This window comes from Microcebus murinus, chromosome 18 (assembly GCF_040939455.1).
Source record: "Microcebus murinus isolate Inina chromosome 18, M.murinus_Inina_mat1.0, whole genome shotgun sequence".
NCBI classification, from domain to species: domain Eukaryota; kingdom Metazoa; phylum Chordata; class Mammalia; order Primates; family Cheirogaleidae; genus Microcebus; species Microcebus murinus.
In genome coordinates this window covers 28,087,935-28,104,510 of record NC_134121.1, presented here as the reverse complement: position 1 = coordinate 28,104,510, position 16,576 = coordinate 28,087,935, and the positions used below count along the sequence as shown (strand labels likewise).

The window sequence follows — 16,576 nt, the reverse complement described above, 5'->3', positions numbered from 1 at the left end:
CAATATTGTTTTTGGGCTTATCTTTCTCAGTCTACCCCTAACTTTTAGTTTTCCATAAAATCCCATTCTTAGCCCTCTTCTCTTCATTTTCTATCTGTTTTTCTGGGATGTAGTATTGGATTTACCACTTAATGGCCAATAATGCACATGTCAGAATCTCCATCTCTAAGTTCTAGAAGGATATATTCAACTTTTTACAGGATTTATAGGACTTACATTCACCACAAGTATTATAAACTAAATTCATATCCCCACAAAAAAAAACCCACCTTGTTCTTCTTGTTATATTATCTATTTTAGCTGGTGGTACTAGTATCTGCTTAGTCAACCAAATTTGAAACCCAATTGTCAGCATTAACTCTTCTTCAAATCTCGCTATTTTTACCTCCATCTCTCTAAACCCTTCCTTTCTTCTCTATCCTCAGTCCCATCATCATAGCATCATATGTCCTGTATTAGTTTCTTCTTCAAACAATATTTTGTTTCTTCTTCTACAATGCTAACAGAATCATCCATCTAATTGTTTTTTTAAAGAAACTATCTTTTAGAGAGTCATACAGAAATATTTATAGATGGAATAATATAATATCAAATATTTGTTTCAAAATAATTGTGAGGGTGGGGGTGAGAGTATAGCTAAAACTAGATTGGCCATGAGTTGATAATTATTGATATTGAATGATAGCTAGATGGGAAGGGATTCATTATACTCTTCTACTTTTATATAGTTGAAAAAAAATCAGGCTGGGCATGGTGGTTCATGCCTGTAATCTTAGCACTTTGGGAGGCAGAGGCGGAGGATCACTTAAGGCTAGGACATCAAGACCAGCCTGAGCAACACGGTGAGATCCTATCTCTACAAAAAACAAAAAAAATTAGCTAGATGTGGTGGTGTATGCCTGTGGTCCCAACTACTCAGGAGGCTGAGACAGGAGGATAGCTGGAGCCCAGGAGTTGGAGGTTGCTGTAAGTTATGATGATGCCACTGTACTCTAGCCTGAGTGACAGAGCAAGACCCCATCTCAAAAAAAAAAAAAAAAAAAAAATCAAAAAACTCATCCATTTAAATGCAAATCCTTTAATGTCAACACACATACACATACACATTCCTAAAATGATAAAGTCTGTGCTTTTGAGGATGGAAAACAAGGCCTCCTCTTGACAAATGCTAGATCATATCTTATATTTTAACAAGCCACTTGTAATTTCCAGAAAACCATTCATGTCACACCTTCATACATTTGCATAGGCTGTTCTTTCTGCATGGTACACACTCGTGTCCCATGATTGCTTCACTAACTCTTACTCATTCTTGGAGAGGCATAACCTCTTTTAGATAGCTTTCTCTCAACCCTGTGCCCAAGAGTTAGATATCTCACCTCTATGTTCTCACAGTACCCTGTGCATGTTTCTATTATAGCACATACCTCATTCTATTGAAATTGTTTCCTAGAAAAAGATCACATCTTATTCAGTTGTGAGTCTCCATGTTCACTAAATGAATTAATTGGAGTATCAGGTAGATATGAATGGATGGATGGGGAAAAAGAAACCATATAAGCCTTCTTATATTTATTATAGATAACCTCATCTTTACAACTATCCAGTGAAACAGACTTTATAATCTTCCCTCTACAGGTATAAAAATTGTAACTCAGAGATATGAAGTATGCATCTAAATGAGTTCACATAATATCTGTTTTCCAATAAATTATTGACTTCTATGTTACTAAATAAGATGACATAATAACCTTTACTCTTTAAGAAAATTTTTAATATGATTGTCTCAATACAGAGAGAACATATACAGACCAAAATAGATTTATAAGAATAGCTCTTTAAAGAGCTAATGTTATCTGGTGAGTATTTCACCTTAAGAGATTATACCATAGTGATAAAAAGTATGGAGAAGAAAGACTAGCCACATCTTTCACACCAATAATCTTCATCTACAACTCTTAGAGGACTGAGTAGGGAATATGCTGAAGAGCTATGTGAAACCCACTTGGGTCCCACTTGGATCCCTCTCCTTCAGGAGGAGGAGGAGAAAAAAAAAGAACCTTAAACTAAGTTTCTTCATAATTAAACATAACTCATAAGGGAAACAGCATTTCCTTCCAAATCTTTCTACTTACACATGCCAAAGTATGTGGCAGGGCAAATATTTAACAACGGAAAAGGCATACACTTGAAAGTTCAAATCAACATTTTTGTTAAAGTTGTATGTACTTGCCCTTAGGAACACAGGAGTTTATATTGCAGTTAACTATAGTATAACCACTTTTATATACCTATTATTCACATTTTTTAAAGAGAAATTCTTTTTAAAGGTTTTCATTTGAAAAATCCTGCATTTGGGAATCCTCCTAAGTTAACATTCTCCTACTTAAAAGCTGTATTTTATGCTTGATCATGATCCTTTCATAATGCTATCAACTCACCTGCATTGGCTTTAAGGTCTTCAGGTGTGACCATGACAACAAATCGGATTGCACGCTCATTTCGAAACATTTCATAAGACCACCTACGAATAGACCGCATGCATTTCACTGCTGCAATGCCATTGTTAGCAATAAGAACCTGGGAGGGGGATGGGAAGTGGAGGAAAAGGCAGAAAAGAAAGACAATGATGAAAAGAGATGAGAGAATTTTTATAGCTTCATCTTTCTCTGATAAAGTCAGATTTTCAACCAGGAATTCTTGTGGCTAGTCTAAGAAGTTAGGAACCCGCTCCCCCATGATTAAACCATATTTTAAACTGTTTGCTAAGCAAGTGCTTTAATACATGCCGGGTAAAACTTACTGCTTTCTAACTTTATTTCCTGAAGGGAAAAAATTCACAACCGCTCAAATCCTGTAAATTGGTGGATTGTTTTACCATACCACCATACCTATTACTAGGGAAGAGAAGAAAACAAACTTCAGAGGGATAATGTATTATATCAAATAAGGAATAGAAGAAGACTAAACAGCGCCATGTCATACACCATTCATGCACCATGCACCATGTCATGCATATTCTCTGTTGGAATAAAGCAAAGTGCAGAGTCCTAAACATGTTTAAAAACCCTGGCATCAATCACTTCTCTACAAAATCAGTAACCCAATGCCTTAGAATTATAAAGACTGCCTCAGAAAGAATGGTCACAAGAAAAACAATAGAAGAATCACTTAATCCTGAGACTTCTCTATAAACAAACCTTTCATCTCCTTACCTATCTTAGAATCATGCCTCTGAGAATAACATAAGCTAATACATACTCTATCTTTATTGGAAGGACAGTGCTGAAGCAATACCCTTAAGAGTAGAAATATAGGTCTCTATCTCTTAATCTTTTAATCATTGCAAGCTATTTCAACCAAGTCATCCTCTCAGCTCTGACATGTTTTAGATAAAAGTGACACAGAATTACATTTCAAAATACCTGAAATCTCTTTAAGTATTTCATGTGGTATATCTCCCCCTAAGTATCTCAAATACCTAGTTGAAGCCAGTAAGTCACAGTGTATCAAAACGTTTAAGTCATCTCTTCTGAAAATCTCTCTACTCCCTTAGTTCTCAAACCAATGCTGTGGCATAATATCGCTCACCAGCACCCAAGCTAATCAATTCTTTATACCCCTGTCAGATCAGCGCAGCCCTACCCTGTAAAACCACAAAATCTTTCAAAAAGAATTTTATGAGCACTAGTCCATCTTTTTAATTAAGTATGACTAAATTATCAGGGATAAATACATATTACAGAAAATAGTGAAATTATATTAACAGGATGCCAGTTGGGCAGACAGGGCAATTCTGCACAAAGAGGTTAAGTCTCTGCAAATCTAAATATCAATTTTGAGCAATTCTACAAAATAAATCTAGGCATTAAATTTCAAGTACTTTTGACAAAATAATTTAGCAAGTTGCAACTTACCTTCTCAATCACTTTATTTCCCCCAAAGCGTGTGACAAATTCTGCTGGAGAAGCCACAGTGAAATCTCTCTGAGAGTCGATTTTCTTTCGGTCTCGACCTTGCTTTACTAGGTGCAAACCAGACATGCTGGACCTATAAAAATAGAGAAACCATTACAGTCTATACACCGGATTTCTTTGTACCATTTATATGCCCTGGAGACCAGCTTTTCACTACCATGCCTATAACAGTACATTTTTTGTAATTAAAAACAAATTTCAGCCGGGCGCGGTGGCTCATGCCTGTAATCCTAGCACTCTGGGAGGCTGAGGCGGGCGGATTGCTCAAGGTCAGGAGTTTGAAACCAGCCTGAGCGAGACCCCGTGTCTCTACCAAAAAAAAAAAAAGAAAGAAATTAATTGACCAACTAAAAATATATATACAAAAAATTAGCCAGGCATGGTGGCGGATGCCTGTAGTCCCAGCCACTCGGGAGGCTGAGGCAGTAGGATTGCTGAGCCCAGGAGTTTGAGGTTGCTGTGAGCGAGGCTGACGCCACAGCACTCACTCTAGCCTGGGCAACAAAGTGAGACTCTGTCTCAAAAAAAAAAAAAACAAAAAAAAAAAATTTCAGGGTCTCACTCTGTTGCCCAGGCTGGAGTGCAGTGGTATGATCACAGCTCACTGCAGCCTCAAGCAATCCTCCCACCTTATCCTCCCAAGATGCTGGCAGGCACATGCCACAATACCTTTCTATTTTTTTGTAGAGACAGGGTCTCCCTGTATTGCCCAAGCTGGTCCTGAACTCCTGGCCTCAAGTCATCCTCCTGCCTCAGCCTCCCAAAGTGCTAAGATTACAGGTGTGAGCACTGGCACCTGGCCCTGATGCTTTACTTAATCTTTACTGTACTTAATTGGCAGTACTGTATTTATTTTTTTTTTTAGTGGCACATAAAATGATAGTGCTTCTAACAATCAATGCCTTAGATTAGATGAAATATAGTATTAGGAACAGCATGGGTCTGGGTTTAAATTCCAGATCTATTCATTAAATAGCTCCAGTGATCTTTGGCAAATAATTTAATCTTGCTCAGCTCCAGTGTTTTCTTTGTAAAATATGCGTAATAGTCACTGTTCCAGTTATTTACCTATTGTCTCTCAGCTCCATGCTTATCTTTTTATGCTCTGCTTTGTGACAATGGGGCTAAGAATCTGCAAACTTCATTTCCAAAACTCCTATGCTAGCTTTTTCCTATTCAGTTCTGCCAATGGGAAGGCAGAAATGTAAGAAAAGGGACTTTCTTCCTGTTTTCCAGCTCTTATCAGCATTGTTCCAGCAGTAATAGAGAGTTAATTTCAGCCTCTAACTCCCAGGAAAAGCCTTAGAGGTACCAGCAGCAGTGGATTGTAGCTCCCAGGCAGAGTACCAGCCTTGCCATGCTCACTCATCCTCTGGCCTATGCTGCTTGGGCCTATCAATCATCTGTCAGGCCAGGCCTTCTCCTCTGGGACCTGAGAACCAACTCAAAGCTTACTCCCCAAGGTCCAAGCACAAGCCCCCTATCCTAGGGCCCTCCACCAAGCTCTGAGATTCTAGTAACACTAACTCTACCCTTTTGTTCTCCCAGCCCTAGGGGTGATAGTTGCTTCCTCTAGTTATTAACTCTGGGTTACCTCAGCATCCCTTTTTGGTTCTTTATTCTTCTAAGCACTATTGAATGCCCTCTGTCTTATTATAGTTTGTGCAGTTTCTTTTCTGTGATTGGACCTTGACTGATAAGACCCTCACAAAGAGTGTTTTGAGGATTAAGTAAGATAACGGATATAAGCTCCTTTATACTCTATTTGATAGATAGCTGTTTTCTTTTCCTATTCCCATCTGTTCTTCCTTTCCCCTACAATTTAACCTCGACACTGCAATAAGTTATCTTTTCAAAATAAAAAAATATGATTAAAATCTTCCCACAAAGAAAATAGCAGGTATAGATAGTTTAAAAGACGAGTTCTAGGGCAGTCATCTACCAGACAGTAACTTCCAGACAATAGAAAAAGAAAGAAAACTCCCTAGCTAGAGTAAGATTGATAACAAAACTAAACAAAGATATTACATGAAAGGAATATTCCAGGGCCATTTTACTCATGATTATAGATGTAAATTTCCGAAACATCCTAAAACACTAAGGTACTGTTTGCAAAAATGGGCAAAATATTACTCAAAAATGTTACTTCATGAAAAAGTTGAGTTTGTCCTAGGTATGCAAGGATGGTTTAATTTTAGAAAATCTGTAAATGTAAAAACTCTATGTCAGAGGTCCTAGAAAGTGAAATAAAATGAAAAAAAAATTAAGATTACAAAGGAGAAGATTAAACAATTATTTGCAGATGATGCCATCATTTACATAAAAAACACAAAAGATTCTACAAATTATTAAAAATAACAAGAGACTTTGGTCAAATATTGAAGGAAAACAACAAACTTTACCTTCCAATATACTGTTACAACATAGAACATCTTTGTGACCCCATGCATGGGGAGTTTTCTCCACATACCAAGCAGTCCTGCAGCATATACCAGCTGGGTATTCTATAATTCAATTCAATTCTGACACTATCTGTGTGGAGATAGTGTCATATCCCACAGGTTAAGTCCCACAAGACTTCTACCCACACCAAACTACGGATGTCAATTCCAAGTCCCAGGTTGTAAGACTTGTACTTCTGACCAAATAACTATAAATTGGGGTTCCCGTGACAACGTCCTAGCATTTGGTTAAATTTGTTAGAGCAGTTCACCGAACTTGGGAAAATACTTATGTTTACCCATTTATTATAAAGGATATTACAAAGGATATTGATGAACAGCCAGATGGAAGAGATGCATAGGGCAAGGCATGTGGGAAGGGTGTGGAGGCTCCATACCCTCTACAGGTGTACCACTTTCCAGGCACCTCCCTGTGTTCAGCAATCAAAAAGCTCTACAAACCCCATAGTTCAAGGATTTTTATGAAGGTTTCATCACATGGGCATAATTAATTATACTGATGGCCACTGGTGACCAACTGAAAGTTCCAACCAGATAATCACAGGGTTGGCTCCCTGGCAACTAGTCCTTATCCAAAGGCTATCCATGAATTCTCCATTCACCAGTCATCTCATTAGCATACAGAAAGGCACTTATTACTTAAGAGAGTCCTAAGGTTTTAGAAACTGTGTGTCAGGAAACTGGACAAAGACTATATATTTCACAATATAAGTATCTAGATACATAATTAACCCTTTGCACTCGCTTGCTTTTTTCTCATTATCCACTCTACATTATCCACACTTGACATCCAAGTGCAAAGGGTTAACATAAAAAAAGTCCAAAAATATTATATACAGCACATTATATACAGATTATAAAATTAAAAGCAGATTATAAAGTTTTAAATATGCATACTTTCAAGAGATATACATAGATACAATAAAACAATATAAAAAGGAAAATAAGAGAATATGTGATTAAGGAAAAGGATTATCTGAGTTGAGGGATATAGGGAGAAGGGTTGAGGAAAAGACACCATATGTCTAGGTGCAGGTTATTGCCAAGACCTACTTTTGTTTTAGGTGATGGGTTTTTAAATTCTTTTTGTTGTTGTTGTTGTTGGGGGAGACAGGGTCTCATTCTGTTACCCAGGCTGGAGTGCAGTGGCACGATCACAGCTCACTGCAACCTCAAACTCCTGGGCTCAAGTGATCCTCCCACCTCAGGCTCCTGAGTACCTAGGATAACAACCTCCGGATAATTAAAAAAAAAAAAAAAAAAAAAAATTGTAGAGATAGGGGGGTCTCATTATGTAGCTCAGGCTGGTCTTGAATCCCTGGCTTCAAGCAATCCTCTCAACTTAAGCCTCCCAAAGTGCTGAGATTACAGGCATGCACCACTCTTTTATATCATTCTTTAAAATAGCTAAATAGCAAACCAAATAAGTAATACTGGGCCACACATGGACCAACGATAAGTGCATCATGAACCAAGGATTATGATTATATAATTCTATACACCTGGAGTTGCATACACACACAGCTAATAAGCAGCAAGTTGATTCCCTTAGCACACCCACAAAGGCTCAAGGGTTATTGCCACCACAGAAGACTACAGGGCAAGATAAAGCAGCTGGAATAGAAACACTCCAGGTATCAGGACCCCCTCCAGCTTTTCCTGCAGCTACACAATTACTCTTTCTCCACCTCCAGCCAGAAATTAAATTTACTAAAGTTAACCTGTGAAGGAGCAGAACCACAGAGGCCTCAGATACAGCGGGGCATGGGAGTAGCATGAGGGAAGTGGTTATGCACCAGCGCACAGCTGAGGGCAGAAGTGAGGCAGCATGATGAAAACAAGGGGCCCAAGTATAAAGATAGATCCCAAAATCTTTACCTCTCACCTACCTTTTCTCAAAAAGCTATTAGATGATGTCTTCCAAAAGGATGGAGTGAATCAAGAAAAAGGAAGATAAAGGATGAAGGCAAAAGAGGATCCAACATGGAAGAAAAGAGAAGGGAATTGCCTAGGTGACTGTTCAAATTGAAGGAGGAAAAACTGCTCAGAAGAGTTACCTCCTTGAAAAAATATGTACAACTGGCAGTGGTGGCTCATGCTTATAATAATCCCAGCACTTAGGGAGGCTGAAAGGGGAGGATTGCTTGAGAACAAGAGTTCGACACCAGCTAGACCCCATCTCTACAAAAAGTTAAAAAAGGCCGGGCGCGGTGGCTCACGCCTGTAATCCTAGCACTCTGGGAGGCCGAGGCGGGCAGATTGCTCAAGGTCAGGAGTTTGAAACCAGCCTGAGCGAGACCCCGTCTCTACTAAAAATAGAAAGAAATTAATTGACCAACTAAAAGTATATATACAAAAAAAATTAGCCGGGCATGGTAGTGCATGCCTGTAGTCCCAGCTACTCGGGAGGCTGAGGCAGGAGGATCGCTTGAGCCCAGGAGTTTGAGATTGCTGTGAGCTAGGCTGATGCCACGGCACTCACTCTAGCCTGGGTAACAAAGGGAGACTCTGTCTCAAAAAAAAACAACAACAACAACAACAACAAAAAAAAAAAGTTAAAAAAAAAAAATTAGTGTGATGGTGTGCACCTGTAGTCCCAACTACTCAAGAGCCTGAGGCAGGATGATCACTGGAGCCCAGGAGTTTGAGGCTGCAGTGATCTATGATTACACCACTGCACTCCAGCCTGAGCAACAGAGCGAAAGAGACCCTATCAAGAAAAGAGAGAGAGAGAGAAGGAAAGAAAAAGAAAAATATGGACAGATTACCTGTTGTATTTAATCATAAAAAACCAAAACTTCATATATATACTGCTTAGTCCACATGGGCTGCTGTAACAAAATGCCATAAACTGGGTGGCTTATAAACAACTGAAATTTAGTTCTCACAGTTCTGGAGACTGGAAAGATCAAGGCACTGGCAAATTAGGGGTCTGTTCTTGCTGTGTCCTTACATGGTAGAAGGCGCAAGGCAGATCTCTGGAGCCTCTTTTATAAGGGCATTAATCCCAGCAGTGACTTACAACTTTCCAAGGGCCCTACCTCCTGATACATGGTGATTAAGTTTCAACATACGAATTTCAGTGAAGATACAAGCTTTCAGATGCTACATACATAAGTACATATATATACACACACGTTTCTATACATATATAAAATATTTTTATATTATATATATTTATACATGTACATACATAAAACACTTGCACATGCCACCACACCTGCCTGTTTCTCAGTTACATTTATTTTTTCTTTTGAGATGGGGTCTCACTCTGTTACCTAGGCTAGAGTGCAGTGGTTTCATCATAGCTCACTAAAACCTCAAACTCCTGGGCTCAAGCAATCCTCCTGCCTCAGCCTCCTGAGTAGTTGGGACTCCAGGTGCATGCCACCACCCCTGGCTAATTTTTTTAAATTTTTCGTAAAGACAGGGTCATGCTATGTTGCCCAGGCTGGTCTTGAACTCCTGGCATCCAGTGATCCTCCTGCCTTGGCCATCCAAAGTACTGGGATTATAGATGTGAGCCACCGTGCCCAGCCATCTTAGTTGCTTTTTTACTCCTCTGACTATTAGCGGAAGTTTTGCTTGGTTTTCCCCCAAAAGGGCAGAAGAGGTAGGGAAAAGGAAAAGTGATTGTTCTAAAGACATATTTTGCCAACTCAGTGTTTTTTATTTTCTCTTATTGCCTATTTCTAATTTAATTTTGAGGTAATATTGTTCAAAAGTAAAACTACAGATTACAAAAACAACAAACAAACCAAAAAGATAATAGAGGGACTCTTAATGTCTGCTGTCAAGCAAATCATTCAGGTCTTTTATCAATCCTTTGCTGGGAGGCTCAGGCTTAAAGAAGGCCCAAGGGGGCCTGATTCATTTCCTCTTCAGCCTGACTTCTAATAGCAAGAAAAAGAAAGATCCCAGGGTAAGGGAGTTTGGCATTCTCAACAACTCTAGTCTGGCTACATGCCAGAACAATTGCAGCAGGCATCTCTCCTGGCCCCACAAGACACATTCTAAAAAAGTTCTCTGTAAAACTACCTTCAACAGGATGCTATACACTACAAGAACAAATATCTTTCCTTTCCAACAGTTGAAGAGATTTCACTCCTGAAATACCAGCCAAATTCAGAGTGTATTTGACATAGACTGCAATCCCTTAATGATAATAGCACAGCAAGGTCTGAGCAGGGGTGCTTGCTTTCAACATAGCTATATTATCTTACATGGGCACCGGTATCTTTTGTTCAAAGTCTGAATGTAAAATAAAAGTTTAGAAATTCAGGAGCAAATATACCAGTTTTTATTCGGTTCCTTAAAAAAAAGCCTTCATTTTTTTTTATAGAGACAAAAAAAATGATCACATCAAATAAATTCCAAGGCTTCGCTATAAGTGCCTTACTGTTTTTTAAAGGTATAAGGGGGGCACAGTGGCTCATACCTGTAATCCTAACATTTCGGGAGATCGAGGCAGGAAGATTGCTTGAGGCCAAGAGTTCGAGACTAACCTGGGCAATATAGCAAGACCCCATCTCTAAAATAAAGCTTTTAAAAATTAGCCGAGCATGATGGCATGCACCTGTAATCCTAGCTGCCTACTTAGGAGGCTGAGGTGAGAAGACTGCTTGAGCCCAAGAATTTGAGGTTACAGTGACCTATGATCACACCACTGAATTCCAGCCTGTGTGACAGAGTGAGATTCTTATCTCTTAAAAAAAAAAAAAAGAAAAAGAAAAGGTATATATTGCCCAAAATGGCACCCTAAAACTTACCTTTGAAGCATGTAATATCTTATCTCATTTTCCTCTAGAGAACCCTCCATATCAAGATAGCCAAGGAATGGAAGCTTTTTCTTCAGATTTCAGTGTTGTAAACACAAGCCGCAGTTCCTCTGCCTCCTGCAGCTGCTTAAAACCCAGGGGGACAAGAGATCCTATGCCTACTTCTTGGCCCTGCTTCAGTCAGACTAGAGTATTCCTGATAGCCTCCAACTATACAGTCTTTTGTGTGTGTGTGCTTTGTCCCCGATTTCCACATTTTTCCACCTTCTCCCTTTTTGCATTTTCCCCCTACACTTGGTTTAAACACAGAATTAGTTGGTTTCCCAGAAGGACTGAGAGGAGGAGGAGAAATGTAAAAACATGCATAACTAGAAAATAGGTCTTAGCAGCTCTGCTTTAGCTGTAGCAAACATGCTTCAACAACAGTCACTTTCTTCTGACAGTCACCAGAGAAAAGCTCCACTGCCTCTCCTGGCTGCCAGGAGCACATGACAGGGAAGGCCCAGCGCAAAAAGAAGACAAAGTTTATCAGGACAACTAAGCCAGAACATAATGGGGTCATGAAATCCAGAGGGAGGAGGATAGCACAGCCTAAATAGGTAATTTCTGAGACCCAATCAAAACAAATGATACTGATTATCAGACTGCAAGACAGCGGAAAGCAGGTCAAGAGAGAAAGAAAGCAAGTAGAAAGGAAACATGTTACTATTAAGTAACTCTGAACAAAGTGGGAGCCGTAATTATAATTTTCAGGCCAAATACACCTAAACTTTTATTCACCAAAGCTTGAGAATGAGAATGGAGGTAGTATAAAAGAGATATTGAAAAGATGTGGATAAAATCCTTAAAAGGAAAAGACACCCAGACAAATATTTTGGAGGTCTAACCTAGTTTAAACAGGAAAGAAAAATCCTGCCTAGAAAGACTACTGGGACACATATGTTACTATGAAAGCAAATTTGCCACAGACAGATCCTTAAGAAATAAAAAATGGCTGAATATTATACAGTATCATCTCCTCGTTTTACCTTTAAATTACATACATGCCATATTTCCCCCTTCTATTGAGAGAAAACAAAATGGCAGAAGATTCTAAAGGTTTAGAATCTATAGAATGACAACTTCTTGGCACAAGTACTCAGGACTGGAATTACTTACCTGAATCATATCTAACCTGAATCATGCACCATAAGAAAAAGTTTCCCATCAAAATTCTAGATAGAGGACAGGCGCGGTGGCTCACGCCTGTAATCCTAGCACTCTGTATTGCTCGCGGTCAGGAGTTCAAAACCAGCCTGAACAAGAGCAAGACCCCGTCTCTACTATAAATACAAAGAAATTAATTGGCCAACTAATATATATAGAAAAAACTAGCCGGGCATGGTGGCGCATGCCTGTAGTCCCAGCTACTTGGGAGGCTGAGGCAGAAGGATCCCTTGAGCCCAGGAGTTTGAGGTTGCTGTGAGCTAGGCTGACGCCAGGGCACTCACTCTAGCTTGGGCAACAAAGCGAGACTCTGTCTCAAAAAAAAAAAAAAATGCTGGCTAGAAGCCAGGAACAGTGGCATATGCCAGTACTCCAGCTTCTTGGGAGGCTGAGGCAGGAAGATGCCTTGAGCCCAGAAGTTTGAGCCCAGCCTGTGCAACACAAGGAAACCCCATATCTTAAAAAAAAAAAAATGCTGGATAGAAATAGTTAATAATCAGATGCCAACTATGCTGAGAACCTATTAACCGTCTAGAATAACCTTCCATAGCAGAAGTATACAAATGACCTGGAGCATAAATAGAAGATAAATGATCAGACAGAAGATAAATGATTAAGACAAATCCTTCACATGGCATTCTGTGTGTGTGTGTGTGTGTGTGTGTGTGTGTGTGTGTGTGTGTGTATTTTTTTAATCTTGATCTTAGGTCATTCAGGTAACCCAAATTGAAAAGACTCAATCAAGCCACAAAACATGACAACCAGCATAATAAAAAATGGAATTTCTGGGTTTTTCTCTGGTCTGTACTTTAGTATTACATCATCCTTTCCATATTGTGCCAATGTTTGTTAAGTTAGTCAAGTTTACTTTTTCTCTTAAAGAACCAAGCTGACACAGAAGAGCCTTCTATCTTTATACCTCTTCAGAGTAACATGTCTCAAAAACAGAGCGCTGGAACCTTTGTTCAGACAATTACAGCAGCCACAGACGTAGAAACTGCTCGATTTTACACACATCGAGGTGTCTACAGATGTAGGCCATTTCCAAAAGAAACTTGTTATACAAGTTCACCATTCAAAATGCAAATAAAGCACTGAGTGTAAAATAAAGCAGGCCGCTTTGCACTCAAATATATCAGAAAAAAATACTAAGGAGGCACACTCAGTAATAAGCTTTATGCTGTCTTTCACCAAAGGGATCTTTCTACAACAACCAAATACTAACACCATATACCCAGATCCAAAAGCAAAGATAGAGTTCTTACTCTTTCATAGATGCTGCTCCAATTTTTATGTAATACTAAAGCTCCATCCATTTCTCCAAATTCAAAGCATCCCCATTTTAATCTATTATGAATAGAGAGTGTCCAAGGTAGACACATACCTGGCACAAAATCCAACTAGAAGCCCACATGGATCCCAGCATTGTAACATGCCAAGCACCGAGGATGATATAGCAGTTTATCCAGAAGACAGTGATGCATTTGCTGGCTTGACTGCAACCAGTCTGAGTTATACTGCAGCACACACTGTGAAAGACTGTTTTACATTACAGCTTTTACAAGCAGAGAAATCTTGGATCAAGGATCATCACATATTTAAACGTTTCTTTGTGGACTCTAAATTTTGCTCCATTGATCTATATGCCTAGCCTTGAAGCAATGTCACACAGTCTTAATATAGTCTTAATAGTCATCTATAACTGTGGCTTTATAGGTTTTGGAATCAGGTGGTATAAGTCTTCTAACTTTGCTCTCCTTTTTCAAAATTGTTTGGCTATTCTAGGTCCTCTGGGTTTCCATGTAAATTTTAATATCAGCTTGTCAAATTCTAGAAAGCAAAAAAAAAAAAAAAAAAAAGGCTGCCAGGATTTTAATATGTACTGTGAATTTACAGATTAATTTATTTTTTTTTATTTTTATTTTTTTTTTTAATTAACAAGTCAGTGAGAGGTTACACAGATTAATTTAGAGAGAATTGCAATCTTGCACCTTTTTTGTGTTATATGTTTATTCCTATTTTATTCTTTTTGATACATTGTGAATAAAATTATTTTCTTAATTTCATTTTTGGGTTGCTCATTTCTAGCTGGCATATAGAAATATGATTAACCTTTGCTATAGATCTTATAGCCAGTGATCTTGCTAAACTCATTTAAACATTTTTGTTAACAACTTTATTGAGATATAACTCACATACTATACATATCACCCATTTAAAGGGTACAATTCAATGGTTTTTAGTATATTCACATAGTTGTGAACCATCATCACAATCATTTTTAGAACATTTTTATTATCACCAAAAGGAATCCTATACCCAGTAGCAGTCACACCTCAATTCCCCAACACCTTCCCCAGTCCTAGGAAACCACTAATCTACTATCTTTATAGATTTGTTTATTACAGACATTGCATATAAATGGAAATATGAGGTCTTTTGTGACTGGCTTCCATTATTTAGTATAATGTTTTCAAAGTTGTATCATGTATCAGTATTTTATTCCTTTTTATGGTTGAATAATATTTCACTGTATGGATACACAACATTTTATTTATACATCATCAGTTAATTGATGGACACTGGGTTGTTTCCACTTTGTGAGTATTGTGAATAATGTTGGCATGAATATTCATGCATAAGTTTTTATGTGAACATATTCTTTCCTTTCTCTTGAGTATATAAGTAGGAATAAAATTACTAGATCATATGGTGACTGTTTAGTTTTATAAGAGTGCCAAATTATTTTCAGAGTAGCTATATCATTTTATACTCCCACCAGCAATGTAAAAATGATCCAATTTTTCTGCATGCTCACAAACAGTTGTCATTGTCATTATTTTTTATTTTAGGCATTTTGATAGGTGTGTAGTGATATCTCATTGTTATTTTAATTTGCAACTTTCTAATAGCTATTTGATTTTTCCTAACAGCTAATAAGTATTAGCTATTAAAAATCTTTTGCATGTGCTTACTTGCCATCTGTTATCCTGTTTGGTTTCATTTGCTATTTTTTTTTTCATCATTTCTCTCTTCTTGAGAATTTCTATTTATTGATTCATTATTGTCATGGTTTTAAAAAATTCTTTAAACATGTTTTCTTTAGTTTTTTTAATACATTTATAATAGCTATTTTGAAGCCTTTGCTAAGGAACACTTGTAGATAGTTTCTACTGACTTTTTTTTTCCTTATAAATATGGGTCACACTTTCCTCTATCTTTGCCTGGCCTATCATTTTTTATTGAAAATTGAACATATTAAACAATTTATTGTAGCAACTCAGGATTCTGATTTCTTTTACTCATGAAGGTTGTTGTTGTTACTACAGTTTGCTTGTTTCTTGGCTTAATCGTTTGCCTCGGCTAAATCTATGAAGTCTGTCTCCCCCACAGTATAGCCACTGATGTCTCTGCTCTTTTTCTTTTTTTTTTTTTTATTTCGGCATATTATGGGGGTACAGATTTTAAGGTTTCAATAAATTCCCTTTTCCCCCCTCCCCCCACAAGTCTGAGTTTTCAGCATGACCATCCCCCAGATGGTGCACATCTCACTCATTATGTATATATATACCCCCCCGCTCCCCCCTGCCCAATACCCTATTACTGTAGTACCTATGTGTCCACTTAGGTGCTACTCAGTTAATACCAGTTTTGCTCCTTTTCTTTTTATTTCTTGTTTTTATGTTTAAACCTGGCCTCTGAGGAGTCATCTTTATGTCTGTATAGCTTAGATGTCAACCAATGATTAGATAGGGATCATGCTAAAACACCTGAAGCCAATAAGGTTTTTGTACTGTGTTCATAGGTCTGGGGGGAGCGGAGTGTATGGTAACACATTCAAACTTCAGGACATTTTCAAATTTGCCCTAGTTTTTACTTTCTGTTGGGGCTTAGCATGTCTCTTCTGAGCATGTATGCTGCCTCGGCCAGCAAAATGCTTGCCCCAACCACAAACAGAATTCAGTCTAACAAAGCCATTGGCCTACTACTCCACTTGCCGACTGCCAAGATAATCACTTCCACCAATAATGCCATTAAGCACGAACATCATCCACCACCCAAATCGGGTAAGCTCCCTTCAACTGTAACATCAAAACTGCCAGTTACCTACCCACATTGGCAAAACTTCCATGCCAAATGAGCTGGGAAAGAG

At 38.3% G+C, this 16,576-nt stretch overlaps 1 protein-coding gene across 11 annotated transcripts in view; it reads right to left on the bottom strand.

Annotated features, from left to right (window-relative positions):
* Positions 1-16,576, bottom strand: part of ACACA (acetyl-CoA carboxylase alpha) — a 292,538-nt gene that overhangs the window by 195,173 nt on the left and 80,789 nt on the right. For all 11 annotated transcript variants that reach the window (XM_075994382.1, XM_075994384.1, XM_075994383.1 and 8 more), the window contains 2 exons: positions 3,918-4,050; positions 2,442-2,580 (listed from right to left, as the gene is read on the bottom strand). In XM_075994382.1, the coding sequence (XP_075850497.1) occupies positions 2,442-2,580; positions 3,918-4,050 (272 nt within the window). The remainder of the gene's footprint in view (positions 1-2,441; positions 2,581-3,917; positions 4,051-16,576) is intronic.